At 42.8% G+C, this 26484-nt stretch overlaps 1 protein-coding gene across 3 annotated transcripts in view; it reads right to left on the bottom strand.

Moving 5' to 3' along the window:
* Positions 1-24115, bottom strand: part of LTV1 (LTV1 ribosome biogenesis factor) — a 40793-nt gene extending 16678 nt beyond the window's left edge. Inside the window, exons 1-7 of one of the 3 annotated variants that reach the window (XM_033938969.1) lie at positions 23735-24115; positions 21414-21545; positions 19649-19825; positions 14337-14424; positions 8222-8366; positions 6276-6525; positions 4257-4384 (exon numbers count right to left, since the gene is read on the bottom strand). In XM_033938969.1, coding sequence (XP_033794860.1) covers positions 4257-4384; positions 6276-6525; positions 8222-8366; positions 14337-14424; positions 19649-19825; positions 21414-21545; positions 23735-23737 — 923 coding nt within the window. In that variant the 5' untranslated portion in view covers positions 23738-24115. Of the gene's footprint in view, positions 1-4256; positions 4385-6275; positions 6529-8221; positions 8367-14336; positions 14425-19648; positions 19826-21413; positions 21546-23294; positions 23549-23734 lie in introns of those variants that run through there. The other 2 variants (XM_033938966.1, XM_033938967.1) reach the window with 2 other exon arrangements.
* Between the last annotated feature and the right edge of the window lie 2369 nt (positions 24116-26484).

The raw sequence follows: 26484 nt of genomic DNA, 5'->3' as shown, positions 1-26484 counted from the left end.
CGCTGCTAACCCGGTTGGAGGTGGCTGCTGCGAGATCGGGGGTCTTCAGCCGCTGAGTGGCACCAAACAGGAGAACGCTTATTGGTGGATCTTAGTAGTTGCTAAATTTAAAATACTAAAAAGTGCAACCATATACCAAGGGAGTTTTTTTGTGACTAATGATAGCTCAATGTTGGGTGACAGGACAAGAATGTTCTAAAGTCCTGCATCCTTGAGCCCTTGAAGTCTCTCTTTTCTCCCTTGTATGTAAAACTGGAAGTCTTACAAAAGTGAGATAGGTGGATGCTGGTGAAGTTTAATTCAACGGTCAGCCATAAATTTTGTATTGTTGTGTCATTTTTTTTATTTTGATTACATTCTAAATATTTTTTGTCTTTTAGATAAACAACTAGTCTTTAAGCCCGTTACATTAACGGGTGCTAGAATATATGTATGTCTGTCTTTCTGTCTCACTCCCTGCCCTTGTGTCTTTCTTCTTTTCTTTCTGTCTCCCTCCCTCCTATTATTTGTCTTTTTTTCTATTTGTCTCTCTTTCTGCCCCCTATGCAGCATTTATGTCAAGCTCGTTACATTAACGGGTGCTAGAATAGATGTGTCTGTCTGTGTTTCTTTATCTCTCCTTGGCCGCTGTCTGTATCTTTCTGTCACCCCCTTCCCCCCCCGAGCAAATCTGTCTGCCCCCAGCATCCACCTCCACCCCCAAATGTCTCTCCATGGCCCTCTTCTGTCTTCCCCCCAGAGCAAAGCTGTCTGTCCCCTTTCCCTATTTCTCCATGGCCCCTTCTGTCTCCCCCCAGCACACCCCTCCCCCCAAAGTAGACCCATATCCCTCTCCCTGCCTCTCCATGGCTGTTTGCCCCAAGCACACCCCTCCCCCAAAGCAGCCCCCTTTCCCTCTACCGCTGACTCTCTCTCTGGCCCCTTTTCTCTGTCTGTCTTTCTGTCCCTCTCCCTGCCCCTGTCATTTTCCCCATTTCCCTGTGCAGCAGCATTTCCATCCCACTTCCCTATGCAGCAGCAACAGCATTTCCCTCCTATCCCCCCCCTTTCCTGTGTAGAAGCAGTAGCAGAATTTCCCGCCACTCCCCCTTTCCCTTTTCTTACCTTCTCTTCCCTGCTCCGTTCGGCCCCTCCCCCTTCTTTTACTGGCGTTGTCGATCCGGCCTGCTCCTGACCCTCCCACCGCCGACAAACCTTGGGACTCCAGCCGCATAGGCAGCACTTTAAACACGCTGCTTAGCGGCCTTCAACTGGCGATTTCCTCTGCCGTGTCTGTCTCCGATGATGTCATCAGAGACCCGGCAGAGAAGGGCGCGAAGCAGCGTGTTTATAGTGCTGCGTACGTTCGAGAGAGGAGCCAGGGGTGAGGAAGGCCGCCGCAGTTGTGTACCTGGTTTTTTTTATTTGAAAGCCGCCGCCGCAGACTCAGATAGAGTCCTTGGGCCCCCCCCTTCCCTTGTAAGTCGGCGATTCAAGCAGCCTGTGCAGCAGTCTTCACACGCTGCTTTGGGTCCTTCTACTGCGCTTATTTGCTCTGCCGTGTCTCTGATGACATCATCAGAGATGCAGCAGAGCAAATCAGGGCAGTAGAAGGGCCTGAAGCAGCGTGTGAAGACTGCTGCACAGGCTTCTTGAATCGCCGGGTAGGTATTCGGGTCAGCGGCAAGGGAAGGGGGGTGAGCGGCAAAGAACTCCTCTGGTCTGTTGCGGAGGGCGGCCCGGCTCGATTTATTGATTCGTTTGGGGGGGGGGGGAATTCGCTGTGTTGGGGGGAAGGGTAGGCAGACGCGGGGACCGTCCAGTTCGAGAGAGGAGCCGGGGGTGAGGAAGGCCGCCGCAGCTATGGAAATTTTTTTTTAATTTGAAAGCCGCCGCCGGGGCCGCGCATGCGCAATCGTGTTTCCACGACGGGATCAGGGAACACGATTTTTTTAGTGCGCATGCGCGTCCTACCATTTTATTATATTAGATAGAAGAGTGTGTACCCTGATGCAGAGTTTTGGCTCAAAACCTAATCGCGTTGGTGTGGCTATATGTGATAGAGTGCTTTTGAACATACATTTGAAGATAAGTAAAAATATTTTTAGCAATAATTCTACATATAACTCCTGCCTTTGTTAAAAAAATGTATTTACTTCACTTTGCACTCTTGAAAATAATTTTTTTGAATAACTTTTTTAAAATATAATTATTGGCAGACATATGAACACATTATTATTTTGGGATACATGAATAAAATCCTGAAGTTGTTAAAAGAAACTTGTGAGAAATGTGAACAGTTCTCTATGTTTTTTAATGAAAATCCCAATATATCACATATTCTACTGTTTCTAAATATTTAAGAGGTTTTTGTAAGTATATATGTAGAAGTGATTTATGAAAAGATCTTCTGTATATAGTAACTGGTTTGGTGATTTGTCTGTTTCTTTACTAATACCACCTCTTAGGAGTCCGCACCCAAGAAAAAGAAGATGCTAGGAATTATTAGGAAAGGGATGGTAAATAAGACCAAGAATATTATAATGCCTCTGTATCACTCCATGGTGTGACCTCACCTAAGTACTGCAAACAGTTCTAGTTGGGTATCTAGTTCTAGTTATTGGATCATTTTGTAATTGCTACTGGTTTATACCATACACTTGATAACTAATTCTCTGTACCTTCATTGCATACGTACAGTTCTCATCTCCTGTAAACTACTCTGAACTGTTTTCTGATATTCTGTAACTTCGCTGTATATGTACAGTCTCTTCCCCTGTAAACTGCTCTGAACTATTTTGTGGTATTGCGGTATACAAAACTAAAGTTATTATTATTATCTCAAAAGAAATAGCGGAATTAGAAAAAGTTCAAAGAACAGCAATCAAAATGATAAAAGGAATGAAACTCCTCTCATAAGGAGGACAGACTAAAGAGGTTGAGGCTTTTCAGCGTGAAAAAGAGAAGGCTGAGGGGGGGGGGATATGTTTGAGATTTACAAAATCCTGAGTGGTGTAGAACAGGTAAGAGTGAATCGATTTTTCGCCCTTTCAAGAGGTACAAAAATCAGGCGACATTTGTTCAGTCAAAGAACAGTTTAAGCTCTGAAATTCATTGCCAGAGGATGTGATAACAGCAGTTAGTGTAGCTGGATTTAAGAAAGGTTTGGACAGATTCCAGGAAGAAAGGCCATAGTCTCCTATTGAGACAGACTTGTGACCTGGTTAGACCATTGTTAGAAACAGGAAACTGGGTTAGATGCACCACTGGTCTGACCCAGTATGGCTATTCTTATGTTAACATAAGAACATAAGAATAGCCATACTGGGTCAGACCAATGATCCCTCTAGCCCAGTATCTTCTTTCCAGAGTGGCCAATCCATGTCACAAGTACCTGGCAACAATCCAAATAGTAAAAAGGAAAAGTAGGTAGTGCTTCTCATTCCACGTTTTCAAATTGAGTCAGGTCACTTCAGCTGTTATATCAAAAATATTTTTACATTGCACTAAAGTAACTTATGAGAGTAATTACTCAAAACCTTTTTTTTTGTGTCCCACACTTTAGGGAGCTTTTCTAAAGCTTAAAAAAACTAACATTAACTAACCAGGAGAGGAACATCAAAGATTTAATTCAGGAAAGTGGATCATGAGGTCTCTTATAGAACACAGCTATTTCAGAGCCCTCTTCACCAAACCTGGTCTGTTTTATCATTTGTTCCTCCCCCAACCTCCCTAACCATCTAAATCCTTTTAAATTAACTTTATAATCCTGACTTTTTGAGTTAAATAATTATAAAATATTCCATAAAGAATCACAGCAACATATCTCAACATACGATATCAATCCCAACGTGTGAAACTGCTCTTATCTGTTTCATAGAACTCCAGCGCTGTCAGAATTTTTTAAAGCTTTAGAATAAGTTTTTTAAGGGTATGTGTTAAGTATTTAGATGCTTTGAATCTCCTAGTCTATTGCAACAACCCAAATAGTAGCACATTCCATGTAAACTAATCGCAAGGCCAGCATTGGCTGCCCCATGTCTGTCTCAATAGCAGATTATGGACCTTTCCTCCAGGAACTTGTCCAAACCTTTTTTAAACCCATTGTTACCACATCATCTTGTGTTATCAAGATTATATGCTAGCACAGCAGATGTTAACTTCATGGAAACACAGTTTAAAATAAAACAAACACCCCCCCACCAAGGCATCTCTAGTCATAAATAGCAGCCATTACGCCTGACAATCTCTGCCCAGGTGACCCACCAGACACTTACTCCTTTGCTTTCTGCTTGTAGAAGTCTTTTATGACCTCCTTTAGTCGCATACCGTCTGGATGGATGAAGCCCTCCAGTTCCACGTTATCCAGTGCTCCGATCTCGTCGTCATCAAACTGCTCGTAAAACTAAAGAAAGGGTCATGGATTTGACATACTGCCCGTTTACTTATATTATATACATAGCCAAGTAAACATCAGGCAAATGCAGCAAAGGATACAGTCACACACACCTCCCTCTGCTGCATATTAAAACTTCACCTACTTTATCCAGCATGAACCAAAACAGAGAAATGACTAGAGTCCTAAGGTGTCTATTTTCTGCAATTCACAAAGGGTGCACGAAGTGCAAATTTGTTTGTTTAGCTCAACAGTTTCCTGTGCTCCATGGAGAACCCAAGGATATCTAGCCCAGAGAAAAAGGGTTAAAGGTTTTAGAAGTCTGAGGAGTCTGAAAAGGAAGACAGCGTGAAGAAGAAAGAGGAAGAGGAAAAATGTCCCTTCTAAAAAAATGGAGAAATAAAAAAATCATATATGAACAGATATGAGGCAGAGGAAATTAAGTCTAGGTGGGAACTGCCTGAAATTGGACTTTGTGGAAAGTGTGAAATAGCGGATGTCCCCCACAATGGTGGTTGGATAGGAAGGTTAAAGAAATCTTTACTGAGCAAATCAGGTGGCTTGAAGGACTTATCCTAGAGGGCAAGGGAGAAGTTGGAGCTACTTATGCTTGCAGGAGAGGGAGTTTGGCAAGAACCATAAACTACAGTCATGTGTTCATGGATCTCCTTTGGCTTTTTTCTTTCTTTTATGAGAGATATTATCACTGAACAGTGCTCCAAATCTAGCAGTTTCTTACTTGATTTGCACGAGGACTATCCTGACATCCTGATTTGCCTTTGACTTTAATTCTAGTCTATCAAGGAAAGAAGCTATCAGGGTAAGGATAAAAACAGCCATTTGACAGGCAGATGCCAGGACAAACCAAATTATTATTAGTATATGATAAATACCTCACCTAATGCCTATGTGAAATGTCAAAGGAGTGTCTATTTTATGCCCATTTAATAACAGATAACACAGGCACCTATGTGCCTTTATAAAAGCAGCTGATCAGTGCAGCAGTGTATAATCACAAATATGCCTGCTCCGATGTATGTGCACAGGTTTCTCATAAAACCCCATGACCTCCCCCACAATCTGAGTCCTTTTTCTCCACCACTGTTCTTTCCACCCTCCAGTGCAGATGTCTGGAAAACACATTCTGAGTCACACTCCCTCTAAGGCCCTATTCAAATGCAGCCTAAAAGTACACATTGGTTGTTTCTAAGTAGTTTCTTTTGTTATGGGAAATGGTTAATTCTTTCCTCTTATTTGTCCTGCTTGCCTGTCCTGAATAAAGCAGCTCCCCGGAGTAGGAACTCTCTCTGTGCATGTCTACAGGAAGGATAAACAGTGGTCCTAAAACTGTTTTATCCCTGATTTCTTCTATTTGTGGAATCTCTCCTACCACAAAACAGTGGCACTGAGCACCTCCATTTTACTACCTCACAAAAGTCCACTGTGCCTAGAAACATCTAACTCTAATCCAAAGGGCTCAACCAGTGTCTCGCAAACTTTGTCAGCTGTGGCACACCAAACCGACAGCCGCAGCTTGAGGGCATCCTTAAGTGCACAGTTGTCGAGCGATGCACATGACATCATCACATCAACGTCCACAAATGCGCTGAGGCCCTCCAGACAGGGCCCTGAGCCACCAGTGGGGGGTGCTACAAAAGAAGACACACAGAGAAGAGGAGAGATGCCAGGGAGGAGGAGAGATGCTTGCGGCGGCTGACTGCCTACAGGATGTGCCTCTTGCCATGAGAGGCATGCCCTATAGGCAGCCAGTCAGTGCTGGTGCCTCTCCTCCTCCCTGGCATCTTGTAGCACACTTGAAATTTGCGATACACTGGGCTAAACCTACCAAGGCCCATCTTTAAGCTAAGAGTTTCACAGAAGCATGGTACAAGTATCTCACCTTCTCAAACCTTTCATCTAGCAAGCTGAGCTGCTCATTCCTCCTCATGACAGAGGAGGTCAGGGAGTACTCAGTGAAGCGGCTCTTCGTCTCCTCTTGCAGGAACAGGAACTCTTTCACTGAACCATCTGCTCTCCTGAAGATAGACTCCCCCTCTTCATCTGACAAAGGCCCTTCTGAGTCATAATCTTCTCCTCCGCTGCTGCCATCATCGACATCTTCCCATTCATTGTCGCTATCTGCACGATTCCTCCTGGACACCGTTGATGAAAACACAACATTGATCATTTTGAGGGTGGAGCAACAACTGATGTAGATAACAACACTCAAATGAATGTAAATTATGCATCAGCACTCAAGGAAAATCTTGGGAGTGTTGATGTTATAAGGCACAGTAGCATAAGACCACTTTGTATTTTCTAACCCACATCAGTTCTGTATGGTGATGACCCCCAATAAGATGCGATATGCTGAGAGGAGGGAAGGAACATCATATTTGGTCAAAACAACTATTCCAGAAAGAACAAGGTTAAAACACATAGGCCAGCAGAGAGGGAGGAAGAGAAAGAAGCAGATCTCAACAAGTGCATATGCCAGCACCCAGAGAGACATGACACGAGAGATATTTGAAAGGGGAAATTAAAAAAAAAAATCCCACAACAGAAGGAAAATTTAACATGGAACCAACAACCAACTAGAGGACAATTTTCAAAGCTATCTTGGGAGTAAAAGGGGTATTTACCCATAGAGAAGGGTGCTTTGGAAAACAACACTTTCTTTTCCCCTCACTCCCCAAAAACAAGTAGAGCCATGGAGGGCTGAATAAGTGCAAGGATTTCATTTTGAAACCCATTTATTCTCCACCTGTAAGATTTCCCCATGGTACTGTCAGGGTTTTGAAAAGAGAAGCTTTGTGGGGCATTCCATTTCAACATATGTTTGGAGGCTGGGGATACAGTTCTACACTAGTGGCACTAAAAGTCACATTTAAGAGATTTCCCCCCCCCAAAAAAAAAAAAATAATAAAAAAAAAATCAGAAATGTGCTTCTATAAAGAATGAGGGAGGAGAGTTAACATTACAAAGTGGTGCTTAAACATTATTTGCCCACAAATGCAGAGCCCAGTTTCTGGAAAAGATGTGCATGCTTTTAAGTGACAAAGATCATGTTGCACTATACATTTTAATGCAATTTCAACTTGTTATAAAGAAATATGGATAAATATTATTTGCAATCCTATATCCCGTCAAATCCTCACAAAGACGGAGTTCTAAGTGAGTTACAAAACAGCATATCACGGCACAGAAGTTAAAATTTACACATTTGGTATAATATATACAGATCCAATGAAGTCTACTGGAATGAGGGAAGGCTTTATTTAACTGCCTATTGCAATCATCAGTAGGAAGACTGAACTCTGCATTTATTTTCAGCCAGCATGTGGACCACCAAGATGAAATGGTGCAACCCTAATACCAGAATATGTTTTGGTTTTAGTACAACTCTGCCTTTGTGATTTTGCTCAGTGGTTCTGTTGCATTTCCCCAGTTCCTGGTCAAGTTTATTATGGTTTGATATACCGCTTTAATGCCAAAGCGGTTTACAATATAAAACAATTTTTAAAACAAACAAAAAATAATTAATAACAGGAGAAAGGACATATATATGTGAATTTGAATTGTCATAACATGGCACAAGAGGAAAAAAGGGGAGGGTTTACAATTTATAAAATAAAAAAAATTGGAAAGGTAATGGGACGAACGATATGGAGAAGGGGAAAGCAGCAGTTCTAAAACTCAAGAAAACACGTGCAAATGTTTCCTAAAGAAACCTGCATAAAACTAAAATGGTTTATCTAGGTGGTCACTGAGCCTAAATTCCTATCCGATTGCAGTTTCACTGCTGATCCAGAATATGGACTCAGAAGGTAGAGAAGCACCACGTACCAAGATGGTCCTTCTTGCTGCCCCGCTTCTGCCGGGACGTTGGCTTTCACAATGAAGTCATCTTCAAGAAGGTTGTCTGGGTCTTCATAATCAAAGTCATCATCCAAAGCCGCAACAATATCTGGGTCCAGATCCAGCCGAGGGCCTAAGAAAGCGAGCAGAAACATCAGCCACAGTGACATATCCTGTCTTCACACCACCCCTGCCCCAGAAATCTACAACTGCACATCAAACTTAAGTCACATATACTGAAGGATTTCTCTAATTTGGGGGTTCATTTTATAAAGCATTTTCCACATGTAAAGCCATATATAAAAGGGTTTTTCTAAGTACACTGCTTCTCAAACACAACAGAGATTAGGGGAGATCACAGTAGAACATAAAACTTATTTATAGGGTGAAATGTCATCAGCAAAATGGCTGTTTAAGCCAGGAGCTCCTTTAGACAGGGCCGGTGCAAGGTTCTCATCCCCTACTAATTTCAGTTCCTTCCTTATCATACTTCTCCTCTCCAGCAACAAAGTTCCTTTATGTCTCTTCTCCTTTTATCTTCCCTATTTCCACCCTTACTTCCTTAAAAGATTTGTCCCCTTTAGTCCCTCATACTCTTCTTAACCCTCCAATTTACCCCTTTTCCCCATTATTGTTTCTATGTCTTCTCCCTTTTCTTAGCATCCATCTACCTACCTCCTCCTCCAGTATTTATGTACCCTACCTTTCCTCTACCTTTCCTCCAGAAACCCTCTGGCCCTTCATCTTCACCTTCTTTCTTCCCTCCCCACACTATACATTATTTGTCATCCCCTTCCTTCTCCAAGCCCCTGCATCAACCCCAAACCTTTATAGTCTTTGTCAGCCCTCAGCCCACTTCGCTCATGCCTAGCATTAGATCTCTTCTTCCACCCCATCCCCAACCTGATGGCCGAGCCTCCTTTCTCCCTGCCTCAGCCCCCAGCATTAGCCTGCTTTTACTATCCCCCAATCACCATCTCCTAGCCCCTAAATCAAAGCCATTTAGAAGCCCCAATACTCTTCTCCCATACATCCCTTTCTCAATATAGCCCTTCTCTCCAGCTTCCTCTAACTTCAGCTCTTTTCCTCTTCTGCCACCCCGCCCTGTTTTCAGTCCAGCCCCCTTCTCCCACCTGCCACCCCTCTCCCATCCCTCCCTCATTTTCAGCCCTCTTCTCCCATCTGCTATACTCCACTATATTCTCCAATAAAGCTGCCAAGCAGCACTGATGCTCCGTAGTATGAATCAACAGATTGTTTGCAAAAGTGGCCAATTTAAAACACTGGTCCCCCCCTATATGCACTTCTTTAATATCAGGGTTGGCATGAATATCATGACTAAGTGGGTCCAAGGTCAAAATAAACAGCAAAGGTGACAGTGGACAGTGGTGTCTGGTTCCACTATGGTTCTCAAACAATGAGGATCTATAAGAACTGCCCTAGGTGACACAGAGTGCTCTGATGGCTGAAACAAAGCATCCTGCAAACCCATAATGAGTCAGAGTGGCAAACAAATAATTCCAGCAAACTTTGTCAAATACCTTCTCAGTGTCAAAACTGATAAGCAAGGAAGACAAACCTGCCTTGGTACAATATTCAAGTGAAGTCATATGGTTTTTGGCCACTGAGAAGCCTCTTGACAAATCCAAGTTGAGATTCATGTATAATCTGTGGGAGAATTCTCGCCAATCAGTTGGCCATTACTTTAGATAAAAGTTTAACTTCAAAATTAAGCAAGGAGATAGGCCAATAGGACTGGTTTGGTAGGGTCTCTCCCAGGTTTCGGAAGAACTATTATTTGGACTACATTAAGATGTTCTGACATGACTTCAGCATTAATCATCACATTAAAGGAGGGAGTTGGAAAACATGATTGAGAGTTTTCTGCAAGCAACTTGCTGGTTCAAATAGAAGACCCTAACGTTCAAGACCATTAGACACATGCACTAGAAATGCTGGTTGTGAAGTGACCATCATGCTAACCATACAGACAGCCAAACATGATTAAAAACATTTTAAACCACTTGATCTACAGTTCTAGGTGACTTATAATATCACAAAACAAAAAAGCAGTAATTTCACAACCAAATATCATAATACCACGTATTATTCATGCTCAGACCATTCAACTGTTTTCAGGAAAGCCACCTTCATGGCTCAGTCAGCACTATGGCTTTTCTAACTGATTCTTTGAAGAAGTACTAACGAAACGGATCCATCAGAGTCAGTTATTATGCCACTAAGATAAGTGGTTTCTATGATTTTTTGATAAGCTGAGTCAGTTTCAATGATAGACTTTGAAATCTTTATCTATTTATGATAAAATTGCTGTTTTTGCACAGAATTGCCATTTTGCACAGAACTTTATATATGGCCTCATACAACTTTAATATTAAATAGCACTTAATGAATTATTGAAAAGGATGGAGGCGGACCAATGACTGAAACCATAATATTGCATTTGTCAATAGCCCTCGGCTGTTATGAGACGTAGCAATACGGTCCGAGGTTTTGCCTTCCATTTATGATCTATCAGTGCAATTGAATTGACAAAGTTAACTTTTGTTTTTTCCACTTATGTCACATACATAATTCATAAAATATAAAACACTTCACACAGCAAATATGTTGCTGTTTGTAAAAAGTACCTAATAGGTGTGTGCGCAGGTTGTGAGGTTTGGGTGGAGTGTGTGAGGGTTGTAAATGTGATTTCCTTCTCCTTGGATGGAGGCAGGAGAAATTGAGATGGGTGTCTGCCTTCTGGGATAAATGAAAACAGGGAATTCTGGGGACCTTGTTGCATTTCAACTGCCTGCTCTCATAGTTACTGTTCTTCCTCTTTGGATGGAGGATAGTTTGAGATCTTGCTTCTGGGCTTCTGAAACGGCAGATTCCTTTATCTTGTACAAACTTGTTATATCCTCTGTGTTTTGTGGTAGGATACATTGCTTACTTTATTGTTGTTCTTAGTTTGGTTTCTACATCTGAGCTATTTTTCTCATATGCTTAGGGGCTCATAATCGAAAGAGAAAAACATTCAAAAACCGGCCTAGGTCGGCACTTGGATGAACATTTCCCAAATACGTCCAAGTACCGATAATAAAAACAGGTTTGGACGTATTTCTAAATGACCTAGGCCTACACAGTGCCGCTGAACGACCAAAGCTAAACGGGGCATTTCGAGAGGGGTGTCGAGGGCGGTAGTTGGGCGGGACGTGGACAGGCTTAGACTTAGTTGTACAGCATGTATAACCGAAAGTTATACAGCCCACGATCGACGGAACTTGGACGTTGTGACTTAGACCATGTAAAACATGGTCTAAGTCACAAAAACTCACCTAAAGTCACAAGATAAGCACTGAAAACACATAAAATAGACCCAGACATACTACCCCAGTTATTCCCATCCCCCCACACCCCCATAAAAATATTAATCACACCTTTAAAATTCAGCCTCCAGACCATCATCACCTGGCCGCTTGGTATAGGAAAGCCTAGTCATCCAGCACAGAGGCGGCTTAATCTGTCTTGGAGGTGGGTTAGGGACTCATGCAGAGGAGGACCCATGCCCATAAGCCCCTGTAATCACTGCATTGATACTTAAACATGTGCACTCTCCTATACACCCGCAAAACCCTTTTGTACTGGCATATAACTGGCTCCTGCAGCCATAAGGGCTATTGGGATGATAGATAAGTGGGTCTAGGGCAGGGGTGTCCAACCTGCGGCCCCGTGAAGTATTTTGTGCGGCCCCGATCGAGGGCAATGCAGTGTTTTCCTCTGCTGCCCCTGGGTGTTTACCGTCTTGCTGGCTCCCTCCTCTGTCTTGCTGTAGCGTTTGCGCGGCCCCAGAAACATTTTTTTTGGCCAATGCAGCCCAGGTAGCCAAAAGGTCTGGTCCCTGGTCTAGGAGATTCTGGAGGTAGTTTGGGGGGCTCACCATGACCTATAAGGGAGCTGTAGTGAGGAGAAGACATGGCACCCTTTTTGTGAAGTTCACAGCAGTACCCTGTAAGGTACCCCACTATTTAGGTGCTATGTCTAGGTGTTCAGTCCATCACTTTGCAGACCCTTCCCACATCCAACAGGGCTTGTTCTAGGCGTTTTGGACGAAAATGTGGTATAAAGATGGATGATTTAGCGACTTGGACGATCAGATCGGCAGGAAGTATAGTTAGACGATTTTCGAAAGTAAAAAATTTTGGATGTACTTTTCGAAAATGTGTCCTAAGCTATTTTTTACTTTGGACAACTTGCTAGTTGGACGTAAACGGACTTAGACGTCCCTTTCGATTATGCCCCTCTTAGTGTTTTTTGTCCTACTGTACGATGTTTTGATGCTTGGTTCTGTTGGAATTCTCAATAAAAATGATATAAAAAATAAATAAATAATGGATACAATTTCTCTGCATTATGAGATTAGGAGCAGGTGGAAACTGGAATGACAAGATTGTTGCTGGTTAAAAATATCTTAAAATAAAACATGTGGGGGGTTGATATTTAAAGTGATTTAACTAACCAGAAATGGCTCCTGACTGGTTAAATTACTTATCTGGAGCCATCTGCTGGTACTCAGCGGCACTTAACTGGTTACTGCCGCTAAATATCATCACAGACTGCTAAACTCAAAGCCAGGAATCCTGTGGCAGTCTGGGGGCAGAGTCAGCACTAAACTACATAAGTTTAGTGGTCAAACTGGACCGCATAAAACACGGTCCTACCTTTATGTGACATCGCTTAGGCAGTAGTCAAAAATCTCATAAACTCAGATTTTCAATGCCTTTGCCCAGACATGGCCCAGCATTGAATATCTGGGAAGAACTTATCTGGTGGCTAAAAAAGTTCACTGCCACTGGTCAATTATCGACTCCTAATTTTTTTTTTTTTTTTTACATTTACAAAATGTACAAATTTCAGTCAAAGATTATCCAATGGGTTCTACTTACATGCACATTATGCACAGGTGTTCCTGGCGCTGCCATTTGGGCTAAGCAGGCACCGAGTTGCAATGTGTGTGTCTATTTTAGAGTACAACAGAAAGGCAAGGGAGACGTCCTTTCAACCAAAAACAAAGTCTTTATTGATTCAAGGGTGTGGTCCCACCAAGGACCCTAGTTTCGGGGCTTAAAAACGCCTTCCTCAGGGGACACTGAACAAATGGCTAAGAGCAAAACTCTTAGTCATTTGCTCGTATCGTTAAGGGCTCCTTTTACAAAGGTGCATTAGGGCCTTAACATGCAGAATAGCGCACTAAAAGGCCCCGCGTGCTATCCGCTACCGCCTCCTTTTAAACAGGCGGCAATTTTCCAGCTAGCGCGCGCTAATCTTGTGCGCACGCTAAAGACACTGGCGCACCTTAGTAAAAGGAGCCCTAAGTGTTTTTACAGTTTCAGCTGTTCGAACCAGTATCTCCTGAGGAAGGCGTTTTTATGCGCCAAAACTAGGATCCCTGTTGGGACCACACTCTTGAATCAATAAAGACTTTGTTTTTTGGTTGAAAGGACATCTCCTTTGCCTTTCTGTTGTACTGTTGGTATTTGCTTGTTTTGTCTATTTTACAGTACATGCATATATTGACTCCTTTTTAGGAGCAGGTGGAAATTTGTATGTGAGCATTTGTGAGCTATTTCAATTTGAAAGAAACCACAAGAACAAGGGGACACTCGATGAAATTGAAGGGGGACAGGTTTAGAACAAACGCAAGGAAATTCTTTTTCACACAGAGAGTGGTGGACACCTGGAACACCCTTCCAGAGGCCGTGATAGGAAATAGCACAGTACAGGGTTTCAAGGAAGACCTGGATAGGTTCCTGGAGGACAAAGGGATTGAGGGGTACAGATAAGAGCAGTGGAAGGTTTAGAGATAAGTGTAAGAGGTAGGTATAAAATTAGTCAGGGACCGCTGCTCAGGCAATATGCCTGATGGGCCGCCGCGTGAGCGGACCGCTGGGCGGGATGGACCTCTGCTCTGCCCCGGCGGAGGCGACTACTTATGTTCTTATTAGAGATAGTTCCGAGAGTCTATTTTATAAAAGGTACGTAGGTGTCTATGTAGCCTTTAGAAAATACATGCATGAAACACAAAACTGAAGGGACAGCCTACCTCTTATAGGAGCCGCTTTATTTAACAGTCCAACATCTTCCTCAAACTCCGACGCAAACACAGAGGAAGGCAAATTAATAGAGGGAGCCTGAGGGGATAGAAAGAAAAAAATTAATAAGCCAGGAAATAAGATGCTGAAAGAACAAGCAGATGGGAGTTTTGCATGCCCAGCATAGTGGCAAGGCTGAGAGTAGAGAAGCTGGCCATCTTTCTGCCTCTGTCACTACTTCTACTAAACACTGTAAGGGCAACTCCAGATCTTAGCACCTAACATTAGGTGTTACGTGCATTTAGGAACACCAGCTTATACCATCCATTGACCTGTCCTAAAGAGGCACACTTATATTTCAGCCAGTATTCTACAATGGTTCTAGGCATATCCCAGATCCATTAAGTAATTAACGCTAAGTATGCCCCATCATAGCTCTACATCTTAAGCCAAGTTATAGAATTGCCCTGTGTACGCAATGCCTTACAAATACACGTGGAGGGTCATTTTCAATAGGATGTCTAAAGAGACAAACATGGTTCTTTTTATTACATAGAGCTTTTTGGACCCCTACTCGTTTACAAAAACTAGACAGTTCTAAGTCTAATAGATGCTGGCACTGTAATCTAGAACCAGGGACATTAGATCATTTATTATATTACTGTCCTTATATTAAAATATTTTGGAATTCAATTTGGCCACAAATTAATAAATTAATGGAAAATCATATTGCAATATCATATGATACAATTTTATTTGGAACAATGATGAGAAAAAAAAGTCAAATTTCACCAGAAAATAATAAACTTTTATTAATTATGACAGGGGTTGCCATTCAACATATAACTAACAATTGGAAAAATTACAACAACCTAAACTACACATTTTGGTGGAATACAATATGCCATGTTTTTAAAATGGAAAGAACAATATCAATACAAAAGGGGACATATAATAAATTTATAAAAATATGGGGGCCATTGACAAAATACTGTAATGATTAAATAATAGAATACTTTTTCTTCCTTTCTTCTTTTAGAGATTTTCTTATGACACACATATAGGGAGGGTAAGGAAAACAATTTATATATAATATATTATAATATATGATACAAAATGTAACAAATGATTAAGGGATAATAGAAGGGTGGGGGGAGGGAAAATGAATAAAATTTATCCAGAATATATTGTATTAGATATAAATATGTTATTGAACAATTATCAATTGTATTCTAATATGTTATATACTTTTATAAAATTTGAAAATATTATATTAAAGTGGTGAAGGGGTGGGGGGAGGGTGAAGGGGAAAATAAAATTCAGACATACATTGTGATAGATATAAAAGTGATACCATGCATATATCAAATGTATTTTATTATTCTGTACACTTTTTATGAAATTTGAAAATAAAAATATAATGGAAAAAAAAAAAATAGGATGTCTAAGTCTGACTTTGGCAGTATAGTAGGATTTTGGTGGACTCACACCCCTAAAAATATGAATAAAAAAATACATGCCTTCTCTAACTTGAAGCTGTTTTCATGCACTCTCAATAGAACGAACAAACATTTCAAAAATCAACTTCCATGAATTCCAGTATCTTTAAAAAGGCCTTCACTTTGCATTGTGTTCTTTGATGTTCTGTTTTGTATCCTCCAAATAACAATGAGGATAGTAGTTTAAATTGAACAATAGAACATACAAAGGACACACTGTAAATAAAATCTTTCTTGACAGTTTTTCAAAAATATTTTAAGAACATAATAATAGGCTTACTGGATCAGACCAATGGTCCATCTAGCCCAGTATCCTGTCTTCACCTGGCAAAAACCCAAATAGCACCAGCATTCCATGCCACCAATCCAGGGCAAGAAGTGGCTTCTCCCATGTCTGACTCAACAGCAGTTTATGGACTTTTCCTCCAGGAACTTGTCCAAACCTTTTTTTAAAACCAGCTATATTAACCACTCTTACCACATCCTCTGGCAACGCATTCCAGAGTTTAACTATTTTCTGAGTGAAAAAAATATTTCCTCCTATTGGTTTTAAACGTATTACTCTGTAACTTTGAGTGTCCCCTAGTCTTTGTAAATCTTGATGCAGTAAAAAAATCAATCCACTTGTACCCATTCTACACCACGATCATATCGCCCCTAGCTGTCTCTTTTCCAAGCTGAAGAACCCTTTAATCTTTCCTCATACAAGAGAAGTTCCATCCCCTTTATCATCTTAAGTCTATCCAGGACTATAAAGTGTATATTTTTTCTTAGGGTAGTAAAAAGATTCAGAAAAATTGGGGTAACTTAACAAAAAAGTTTAATGCTCCTTTTTTTTATTTCAATCACTGGCTTAAAAATTCTCCCCTCTATATACATCCAGTAAACTGTCAAGACCATGCAGCTTAGGGCTCCTTTTACTAAGGTGCCCTAGCGTTTTTAGCGCACGCAGGATATTACCGCGCCCTACTTGGCTAGCTCTATGCTGGCGTTAAGGTCTAGTGCACGGGGCAATTCAGGGCATGCTATTCCGCGCGTTAATGCCCTAATGGAGCTTAGTAAAAGGAGCCCTTAATATCCAAATAGATTCTTATACATACAGAGAAACACATTCATTCACTTTCCTCAAAATATTCATAATAACTCAGGACTAAATGCAATTTTCCACTTAGGAGTGCTCATTGTAAAAACCATTGAAGTCTAAATACTGTAGTTCAATACTGCCAGCATTTCCTATCATATTGTTCAATGAAGTTGCAATTTTAAGAAGTTTCCAAATACAGTGGTACCTTGGATTACGAGCATAATCCGTTCCAGGAGCATGCTCGTAATCCAAAATGCTCATTTATCAAAGCGAGTTTCCCCATAGGAAATAATGGAAACTCGCTTTGATACGTTCCCCCCCCCCACGAGAACCAGCATTGCTCCCCCCGAAGGCCCCCCCCCTGTGATCTGGCACCCTCCCCCCCCCGCGATCCGGCACCTCATGACTCGATTGGGCATCCCCCACCACAATCCTGAACCCCCCGACTCGATTGGCACTCGATCGCGGCGGAGGGGTTGCAGGATCGCAGGGGGAGGGTGCCGGATCACGGGGGGGGGGGGGGGGGGAGGGTGCCAGATTGCAGGGGAGCGCTCATAAATCGAGCCATGCTCGGTTTCCGAGGTGCCAATTTTGCAAATATTTTGCTCATTTTGCAAAACACTCGCAAACCGGTGCACTCGTAAACCGAGGTACCACTGTATGTTACAACTGGATTTCAAATCTGGCATAATAATTTATTTATATATCACAAAACCTTGCAGTTCAATGCAGCTAACAACTGAAAAGAACTAAACATCCGTAGCGCATACCAAAACAATCTAACACAAACTTAGGGGTCCTTTTATCAAACCGCGCTAGCGGGGTTAGCGCGTCAGACATTTCATCACGCGCTAACCCCCATGGCCGGTTAAACAACTAACGCCTGCTCAATGCAGGCATTAGAGGCTAGTGCGGCAGGCGGTTTAACGCGCATTAAACCCCTACCGCAGCTTGATAAAAGGACCCCTTAGTATATAACTAAAGTTTTTAAGAGGCTTCTGAAATGAATATCAGACATCAAAGTCAATAATAAAGGCAGCAGAGAGATTGTCTCCAGCTTACCTTTTTCCTCATTTTGTGTTGCAAAGACCATCAAGAGAAACTAGAAACTTCTACTTATTTGCTTATCCAAAAATTAATGGCTGTAGATATAAGATCTTCTTAGATAGGACCCTAGCATTTCAAGCTGGTAGGCAACAATCTTGGTTAGGTAAATGTATTCAGCAAGCTATGTTATCCTATTGCAGTTTTCGGAAATTAATTAAGACCACTTTGTTCGATAAGTTTATTACTTAGTGAGTTTTATTATTGAAATTCTATTTTATAAATATTTGTATTTTTTATTGTATTATTGTATTTCACCAATTGTCCAGCTCTTTAGTGTAAACCGTCTAAAACTTTTGGTTATGGTGGTATAAAAGAATAAAGTTATTATTATTATTAAGGCAGTAGCTGCTCTCATCGCACCCATCTAGCCTACATTTCCAGCCTTCACAGCTCAAACTTGTTATAGAGGAAGGGATAAGGAGCAGCTTATTACCTAGACGCCACATGGACCTCCTGCCCCCACCTCTCACTGAGGCCCACAGAAAAGAAAGTAGGCGGGAGAGGTTCGTGCCCAGTAAAGTCGCACTGACTGGCCCACTATATAGAAGCACTTAAATAATAGTAGTAGTAATTATCCAGTTATCACTTATATAGTGCTGAAAAGCGTATGAAGTGCTGTACATTATGACATTTAATTAGCAGTTCCTGCTCAGTAGAGCTTACAATCTAACTTGGACAGACAGATGTGACATATAGGATTGGGGATGCAGAACCCAAGGTGAGAGGAGTTAGGAGTTGAAAGCACTCTCGAAGAGGTGGACTTTTAACTGGGCCTTAAACACTGCCGGAGACCGCCATAGGGATGTTTCAAGCATATGGTGAGGCAAGGTAGAAGGGATGGAGTCTGGAGTCGGCAGAGGAAGAGAAGGGCATGGATATGAGGGACTTACTAGCTGAGCAGAGCTCGCGGGGGGGGGGGGGGGGGGGGGGGGGGGGGGCAAGACAAGTGAAGAGAGATAATGAGAGGCAGCTGAGTGAGTGCATTTGTAGGTCAATAAGAGGAATTTGAATTGTATTAATTGTATTTGGAAACAGATGGGAAGCCAATGAAGTGACTTTAGGAGAGGGGTAACACGAGTATAGTGGCTCAATATGAGTCGTGAGCCGAATTGTGAATGGATTGGAGGGGAGCGAGATGGCTAAGCGGAAAGTCTGAGAATAGTGAGTTGCAGTAGTCTAAGCGCATGATGAGAGCGTGCTGAATATTAGCTTTGACCACTGTGGCACTATCCAATTATGGCTGGAATCAGTGTGGATCCAAAGTTAATCTGGACACTGTAGGGATTCAATGCTGGTGCCCTTATAGCTAACCGGGCACAATGGACCACACATCATACACCTCCACCTTTGCCCGGGTAGTTATCCGGGTACCGCACTGAATATCAGCCATATTCTAATAATTTCCAGCCTTCGCCACATGCCCAGATATGCCATGCACGGTCAATGCTGAGAAAAATGCTGGATGGCCACACACTGAATACCACCTGGGATTTGTTTTTCTCTACTGCAGAAGTCCCTGCCACCCCTGCTTCCCTAACAAATAGATAGCAGTAAGGCAGTTAGAAAGCTTTCCCATCACTATAACAGGAAAAATAAAAAATGACGGAGAAACAACACTTAAGAAAAATCTTACCAGAATCTGCAAAATCTCCTCCTCTGCATCGATGCTGGGGCTCTGTTGACGGGGTGCTATGGAAGGGACAAGCTCCGAGGGGCCCGAGGCCTCCTTCAGGTGCTGAAGGTAGTTATAGTCATCATCAAAGAAAACCCCAAACTGCCTCTGTTCCTCTCTCCGCTTCTCTGTCTCTGTCTATCATCGCATAAACAAAGGCAGAGTTAAACAATGGAAGAACCAGTACACAAAACACTCCAATGTAGCCACTGCAGTACAAGCCACGGATTATGGTTTCAGCAGACACGTACCCTGAAGCCTATCCAAAACTGCCATTGCTTTGTGATGGCTGGGACTGGCTCCCTATCACAGGGGTGGTGCGTGTAACCTCATCAGTACAGCTAACTTCTATTGGTTAGCAGTGGTATGACATCTGCAGTCAACTTTCTGAGCACATGATGCAAAAGAAGGTTTTGTACAGAAGTAAAATATTGTGTTAGACGCTAGCATACTTCATATCAAAATGGAGGCTAGTAGCTATTCAACCCTTATACAGAAAACTGCTGCAGAAGACTTTGCATTGAGCACGATCTGAGGAGATGTAGAAAGATTAATAGCTTCCATTTCTTAAATTGTCTCCACCCCCCCAAAAAAGAAATCCCTTGTAGTCTAGTAGAGCCCATGATCTTTTATACCCACCCCAGAAAAAAAAAAAACCCTAACCCCTGAATGCAGATTCACCTCAAGTATGTACACTGTGGGTGCCTTGTAAACTAGATTGACCAGCATGTCTTATGGACTGGGTTTAGAGCCACTGCCTATGAGAACAGGAAACGAGGGGGCAGGTGTGATAATTTATAAAAGACATATTCAAAGGTTCCAGAACATGCAGCTGTGGTAGATCTGGAAGGGATTCCAATAAATAAATGTTCCTAGGACTTACTGAGGACCGCTGCCTTAGGGTAGATGTATATATGTGCTAAAGTCTCAATGTATAGGGCCTGTAGTATACAGACTCCACACAATAACTTTCCCCTGTTGCTGTCTTTACTCTAAGTCCCCCTGTAGAGAAACAGCCTCCTGAATTTGAAGAATACACCAGTTGAGGTTTCAGCAACAGCTGCCATCACCTACCATAATTCAATCTGTTGCTGGTAGGATCTCTCCCCAAGTACCCAGGCTTCCCCAAACTATTCCCAGTGCCCATTTCAAGTGCATGAAATAGGATTCCCCCTTCCCCAGATAACACTCCCAACTCTGCTGCTTCTCCAGCTTTCACTTTACCCACACATTATACATTAGCTTAAGCTGCCATACTTAAGGCCACACCCTAAACTTTTCTAAAAATGCTGCTTAATATTCCCCACATCTCCTAGAAGTGTGAACCCTTCTGGGATGCTGAGGAATCAGCTGTGAAAAGCCACCAGAGGAGAGAACAATTGAACATAGAAACAATCTACTACTACTATTTATTTATATAGTGCTATACACATTATATGCAGGCATTTTCTCTGTCTCTAATGGGTTCACAATCTAAATTTTTGTACCTGGGAAATCTAAGCTGGATTTGCACAAATATATGTTTTTATTAAACAAATACTTTTAGTATTAACCTTGGGCTTTTAAAATCATAGTAGCAGTGAAGCTCTATGCTTCCATCTTTGCCTGAACAGTTTTGCTATTTGGGTATATGGTCTGCATCTGTTGAAGAATGTGAATACGGCAGTATCTGGACAGGGGTTCCCAGGCTGGTAGGGACAGCAATGTCTGAGGCTCTCATGTGTACCTTTTCTGCTGGTAGCAGGACTCTCTGGGGTGCAGTTTCATCAGCTACCAAAGGGTCCCTCTGACTCCTGTGAACCAGGTGAAAGGTGACAGCTTTCTTCTTCTCTATAAAAGGTTTTTTCCTTCGATGAGGCTGGAAAAGAAAATCCTCTTCTGATTTGTATTCCATTACTTCTTTAAGAAATATGCACAATACATACATACTGGGACGCGGCAGAGGAAATTAGGCCAGTAGAAGATCCGAAGCAGCATGTTTACTGTGCCTGGGATTGCTGGAGCTGCGAGGTTTGTCAGCCGTGTAGCGGTGGGAGGGTCAGCTGGGAGGGTCAACGGGGGTTTCTGGTGTGCCGGGTAGGGTCGGCGCGGTGGGGGGGGGGGTGTTAAAAACATGCTGCTCAGGGGGATGGGAGGCAAGAAGCCAGACAGACTGGCATCGGGGGGGGGGGGGGGGGGTTCAATGGAAGGGGGATGGGAGGCAGGCTGGCATTGGAGGGGGGGTGGGGGGTTTCAATGGAAGGCAGGCAGGCTGGCATTGGAGAGGGGTTTAAATGGAAGGGGGGATGGGAGGCAGGCGGGCTGGCTGGCATCGGATGGGGGTGGTGGGTTTCAATGGAAGGCAGGCAGGCATCGGGGGTGGGGTGGTTTCCATGGAAACATGCTGCTCAAGGGGATGGGAGGCAGGCAGACAGGCATCGGAGGGTGGGTGGGGGGGTTTCAATGGAAACATACTGCTCAGGGGGATCGGAGGCAGGCAGGCATCGGGGGTGGGGGTGGGGGGGTTTCAATTGAAACATGCTGCTCAGGGGGATGGGAGGCAGGCAGGCAGGCTGGCATCAGGGTGGGGGGTGGGACAGTCTGGAAGATAATGATGGGGACATAAGAAGGAGGCACTGGGGACACTAAGGACATAGAAAGGGGCACCGAGGGCACTAAGGACATAGGATGCACTGAGAGCATTAAGCAGGACAGAGGCACTGGGGGCACTAAGGACACAGGAAGGAGGCACTGGGGGCACTAAGGACACAGGAAGGAGGCACTGGGGGCACTAAGGACATAGGAAGGAAGCACTGGGGGCATTAAGGACACAGTACGCTGGCACTGGGGCACTAAGGACACAGTACAGAGGCACTGGGGGAACTAATGACATGGGAAGAAGGCACTGGGGACATTATGGACACAGGAAGGAGGTAATGGGGGCACTAAGGACGTAGGAAGGGGTACTAAGGCATGGGAAGGAGGCACTGAGGGCACTATGGACATAGGGAGAGACACAGACAGAAAAAATGACAAGACAGGCAGCGTGCAAGGAGAGAGACAAAGAAAAAAAAAAAACCCAGACAGACAGATTGGAGTTTCAGCAGCAAAATATATCTGATCAAAGCTAACAAGCATCTACCAAAACTCCTGGAAAATCTTCAGCAACATTTTGAAAACCCCTGGAAAATATAAAATTAGACTCTGCCCTTCTAAGCACCATAGGCCACAGAAGCAACAGAAAGGGGGACTCCCATATATCCCTATCTCATCCAGTCCTGGTTTTACCCCATGGACTGCATATTGATTTTTTTAAATATGATGACCAGGATGAAGAGACATATAAAACAGTAGTCTTGTATCAGTTTCAGGACTACTATTACCAAGGCAGGAGAAATTCTGCTAATAGATAGCTCCCCTTCTCAGAGACAGTAGGGGGTGAACCGTAGTGATGTTTATCACTCCACAGAGAGATTAAATACCAAAAAGCAAGATTTTTATAATACACGTGGGTTATAAGTTTAGAAAGATTTAGAAGTAGCATTATTTACTTTCTTTGGAGCCTCTAAAACGATACAGTATTGAAGCTATTGGGCTCATTTTTAAAGCACTTAGACTCATACAGTACCATAGCAACCTATAGAACTTGGTGTATCCAAGTGCTTTGAAAACACGCCTCCAAATGGCTAAATTCTTTGCCCACAAAAGCGCTCTCTTCTTCTTCGAAACCCCTTTTAAACATAAGCACAGGTTTTAGAACACTTGTGCTGCTTGTAGGTGCTGGGAAAACGGATGAAAAGTGAGCTTAGATTTCTTCCCACTGTTGAGTCAGTTGATTTCTCCTCTTGGGCTTGCTCTGAAGAAAGTGCTGATCAGACAGGCTCAAAGAGTGAGAAAGCCTTCAGATGAGCGTAACATACTCTTAAGTGGGAGAAGATGCGCAAAGAAGATATTCGTCAAATGGATGAAAGATCTCCACCTCCCCCTCAGCCCCCCCAACTCCACCAGTACATCGGGAACGGGTTTTTTTTTACAAGGCCAGCCGGCGTATCGCTTTGGGAACCTTACCATGACCGCGAGGAAAAGACACCTTTAAGCTCTTGGATCCCGGGCACAACTCAAAACGGAATTTCAGTCCTCAGCTTCCCGATCACCATGCCACAGCCGCCATCTTGAGACATACCAACAGGTCAAATACATTAGGGGCAACCTTATCAGCCTCTCCTTGTCACGCTTTAAAAAAAACCCAAACCAAACCCGAATACCCCAAATTATACACAACACAATAATAAAAAAAGACAGAAAAGGTCTGATATGACCTTTTAACACGAGTCTCTACAATATACGTTTATTTAAAACATTTAAAAGTTTTCCGTAAAGTTGGGTGGTTTATTCCTCAAGACCTAAGCAACAGAAAAGGAAGTCATCGCTGGGCCAGCCATCACAATTGTGGGTGGAGCTGAAAGGAGGGCATGTCTTTCTGTTATGGGTGGGGTTTGGTGTCCTGGGTTAGTGCAACTACCTGAATGGTGGATTGTTAACGCTGTTGTTGTATGAGCGGCTACGTAGGCGCTAGGTGTGTGAGCATCCTCACTACTTTTTTCCCTGTAAGTCTGTAGATCTTGGGCAGCAAGCTCCATTCTAAAGAACTACAGGAAGGCTTCTGTATCTTAGTTACTGCTCCCTCCTCCCCTGGCTGTGTCTGTCAGACTGCAGTGGAAGGAGGGAGTTGCTGTAGCCTAGCAGCTGCCAAATGGGAAGGTAAAGTTGGAAGACCTTGACAAAAGGAACAGGCAGATTCAGATAACTTTATTGGCATGACAATTTTACCTGTGCTGACAAAGTAATGGCCGTATAAATACACACAACTTATCTCCAAAGATATCAAATATATTTTTTGAAAGCAGCTCATTGATTGATGTCGGTCCCATATGCTCAGAGATGCATAGCTTTTTTTCTTTGCTTTTTTTTCTTTATCTGTAAAAAGAAAACATTGAAGAAGCATATTATATGCTATGACTGGACATATGGGAGCCACATCAATCTATGAGCTGCTTTCAAAAAATATATTTGATATCTTTGGAGATAAGTTGTGTATATTTATATTTAGTCGTATACTTGAGTATACTGTTTCACATCTCCATTTATTTGAATGATAGTACCCTGCACAGATATTGTTGACTAACGTAATAGCCATAGCAGTTAAGGTTGAAAAAAAAAGACAGATGTACTGGGAGAGTAATAAAGGGGACTAGGAAGGAGTTAAGAGACTTAAACGGTTAACTGGCTGGTAGAGTGAAATGTTGGCAGGAAGCAGCTATAGAGGAGCGGCTGGGGCTGGGGCTCTAGAAAAAGGACGGATTGAGACATCCAGGTTTTACTTCTATTGCTTTCAATGGAAGTAAAACCCGGATATCTTCTTTTTTTCTGGAGCCATATGGTAATCCTACATGATAGTTAAGCTGTGAGAGTGAAAGGGAGAGATCATGGGCTATGTGGGAGAAGATTGCTACGGTAGCAGAAGGAGGCATGATCTGGGAGAAAGCAAGAAGAGCACACAGAGGGGGCACAAGCTGTAGACCGAAGAGTAGCTGAAAGAGATGGAGAATAGCTTTGTGAATAGAGAAAAGAGTAGCTGAGGGAAAGCTTAGTTATGGTGGAGAGAACTGATGAAGGTGAGAAAAGGGTAAGAAGTGGAGGAGGGAGTAAGACTAGAAGAAAGTAGGAGAGAAGCTGTAGAAAGAAACCATAGAGAGAGAAATATATAGAGGAAAGAGAAACATTGATGACATGGGAGGAAAACTGGAAAAAGAATCCTTAAAAGAAAGAACATGTGGATAGAGAGAAAACCAAGAACAAGCAGAGACAGGACTAACTTCAGTCACAAAGGTTGGAAAATTGTTTTGTTTTTAGTAAATATTTCTGTGCTAGATAAGCTGGATCAAGGGTAGGCGATAACTATATTTAGCCCTTCTCCTTCAGCCCTGTTGTCACTAGAGTTAATATATTATTTTACTGAAATGAGATGAGATGGGGAAGCCAGATGGGACTGTGCCAGTATTTGATGCATGGGCTGAAAAATACTTCTATAATTACTTATTTTGGCAGCTCTGAAATGTAGAGACCTATGATTGAGTCTCAAATCGAAAAGGAGAATAGAGAGTAATACCATATCCTTTTTTTTCCACAAATGAAAACTGTCAAGAAAAATGTGCAATAACTTGTAAGTTTCATGGCTCCACATCATTCTCTTCTTGGCTGGGCTGAGAACTTTTCAGTGGCCCCTCGTAAGTCATTCCCCTGTTGTATCTTATGAGAGACAGTAGCGGTGTTGGACTGTGGGCTCATTATGCTCTATTGGCCCAAAGAAATAGCATGGCAGCAGCAGGAAAAAGTGACAGGTCAGATGGATGGAGTTTGGAAGGAAGTAAAAGGTACATTGCCCTTCAACTATGTGTTTCTTGGTTTGGTTTCCTTCTTCACTCAGCTACTAAGCCCTGACTTTCCATTCTTACTCCCAGCAAAGTTCTGCTACAAGCAGATGTGTGACCTGTGTGGCTGTGCAGGGCACCATGAATGAGGGTGTACTGCTATAGTGGAGTGCTGCCCCCATATCCTTCCACATCATGCAAGGGAAAGAGGAAAGTGGGGAAAATAATAGGGTTACCAGACGTCCAGGAAAACCCGGACATGGCCTCTTTGTAGAGGATTTATTTTCCAAAACACAACATTTGGCTTTTGAAAAGCCCTGAAGCAGTGGCGTACTTAGCATATGTGACACCTGGGGTCCATCATTTTTTCACACCCTCCCCCCATCT

This window comes from Geotrypetes seraphini, chromosome 3 (genome assembly GCF_902459505.1).
Source record: "Geotrypetes seraphini chromosome 3, aGeoSer1.1, whole genome shotgun sequence".
Lineage (NCBI taxonomy): Eukaryota > Metazoa > Chordata > Amphibia > Gymnophiona > Dermophiidae > Geotrypetes > Geotrypetes seraphini.
This window is presented reverse-complemented; position numbering and strand designations above follow the sequence as displayed.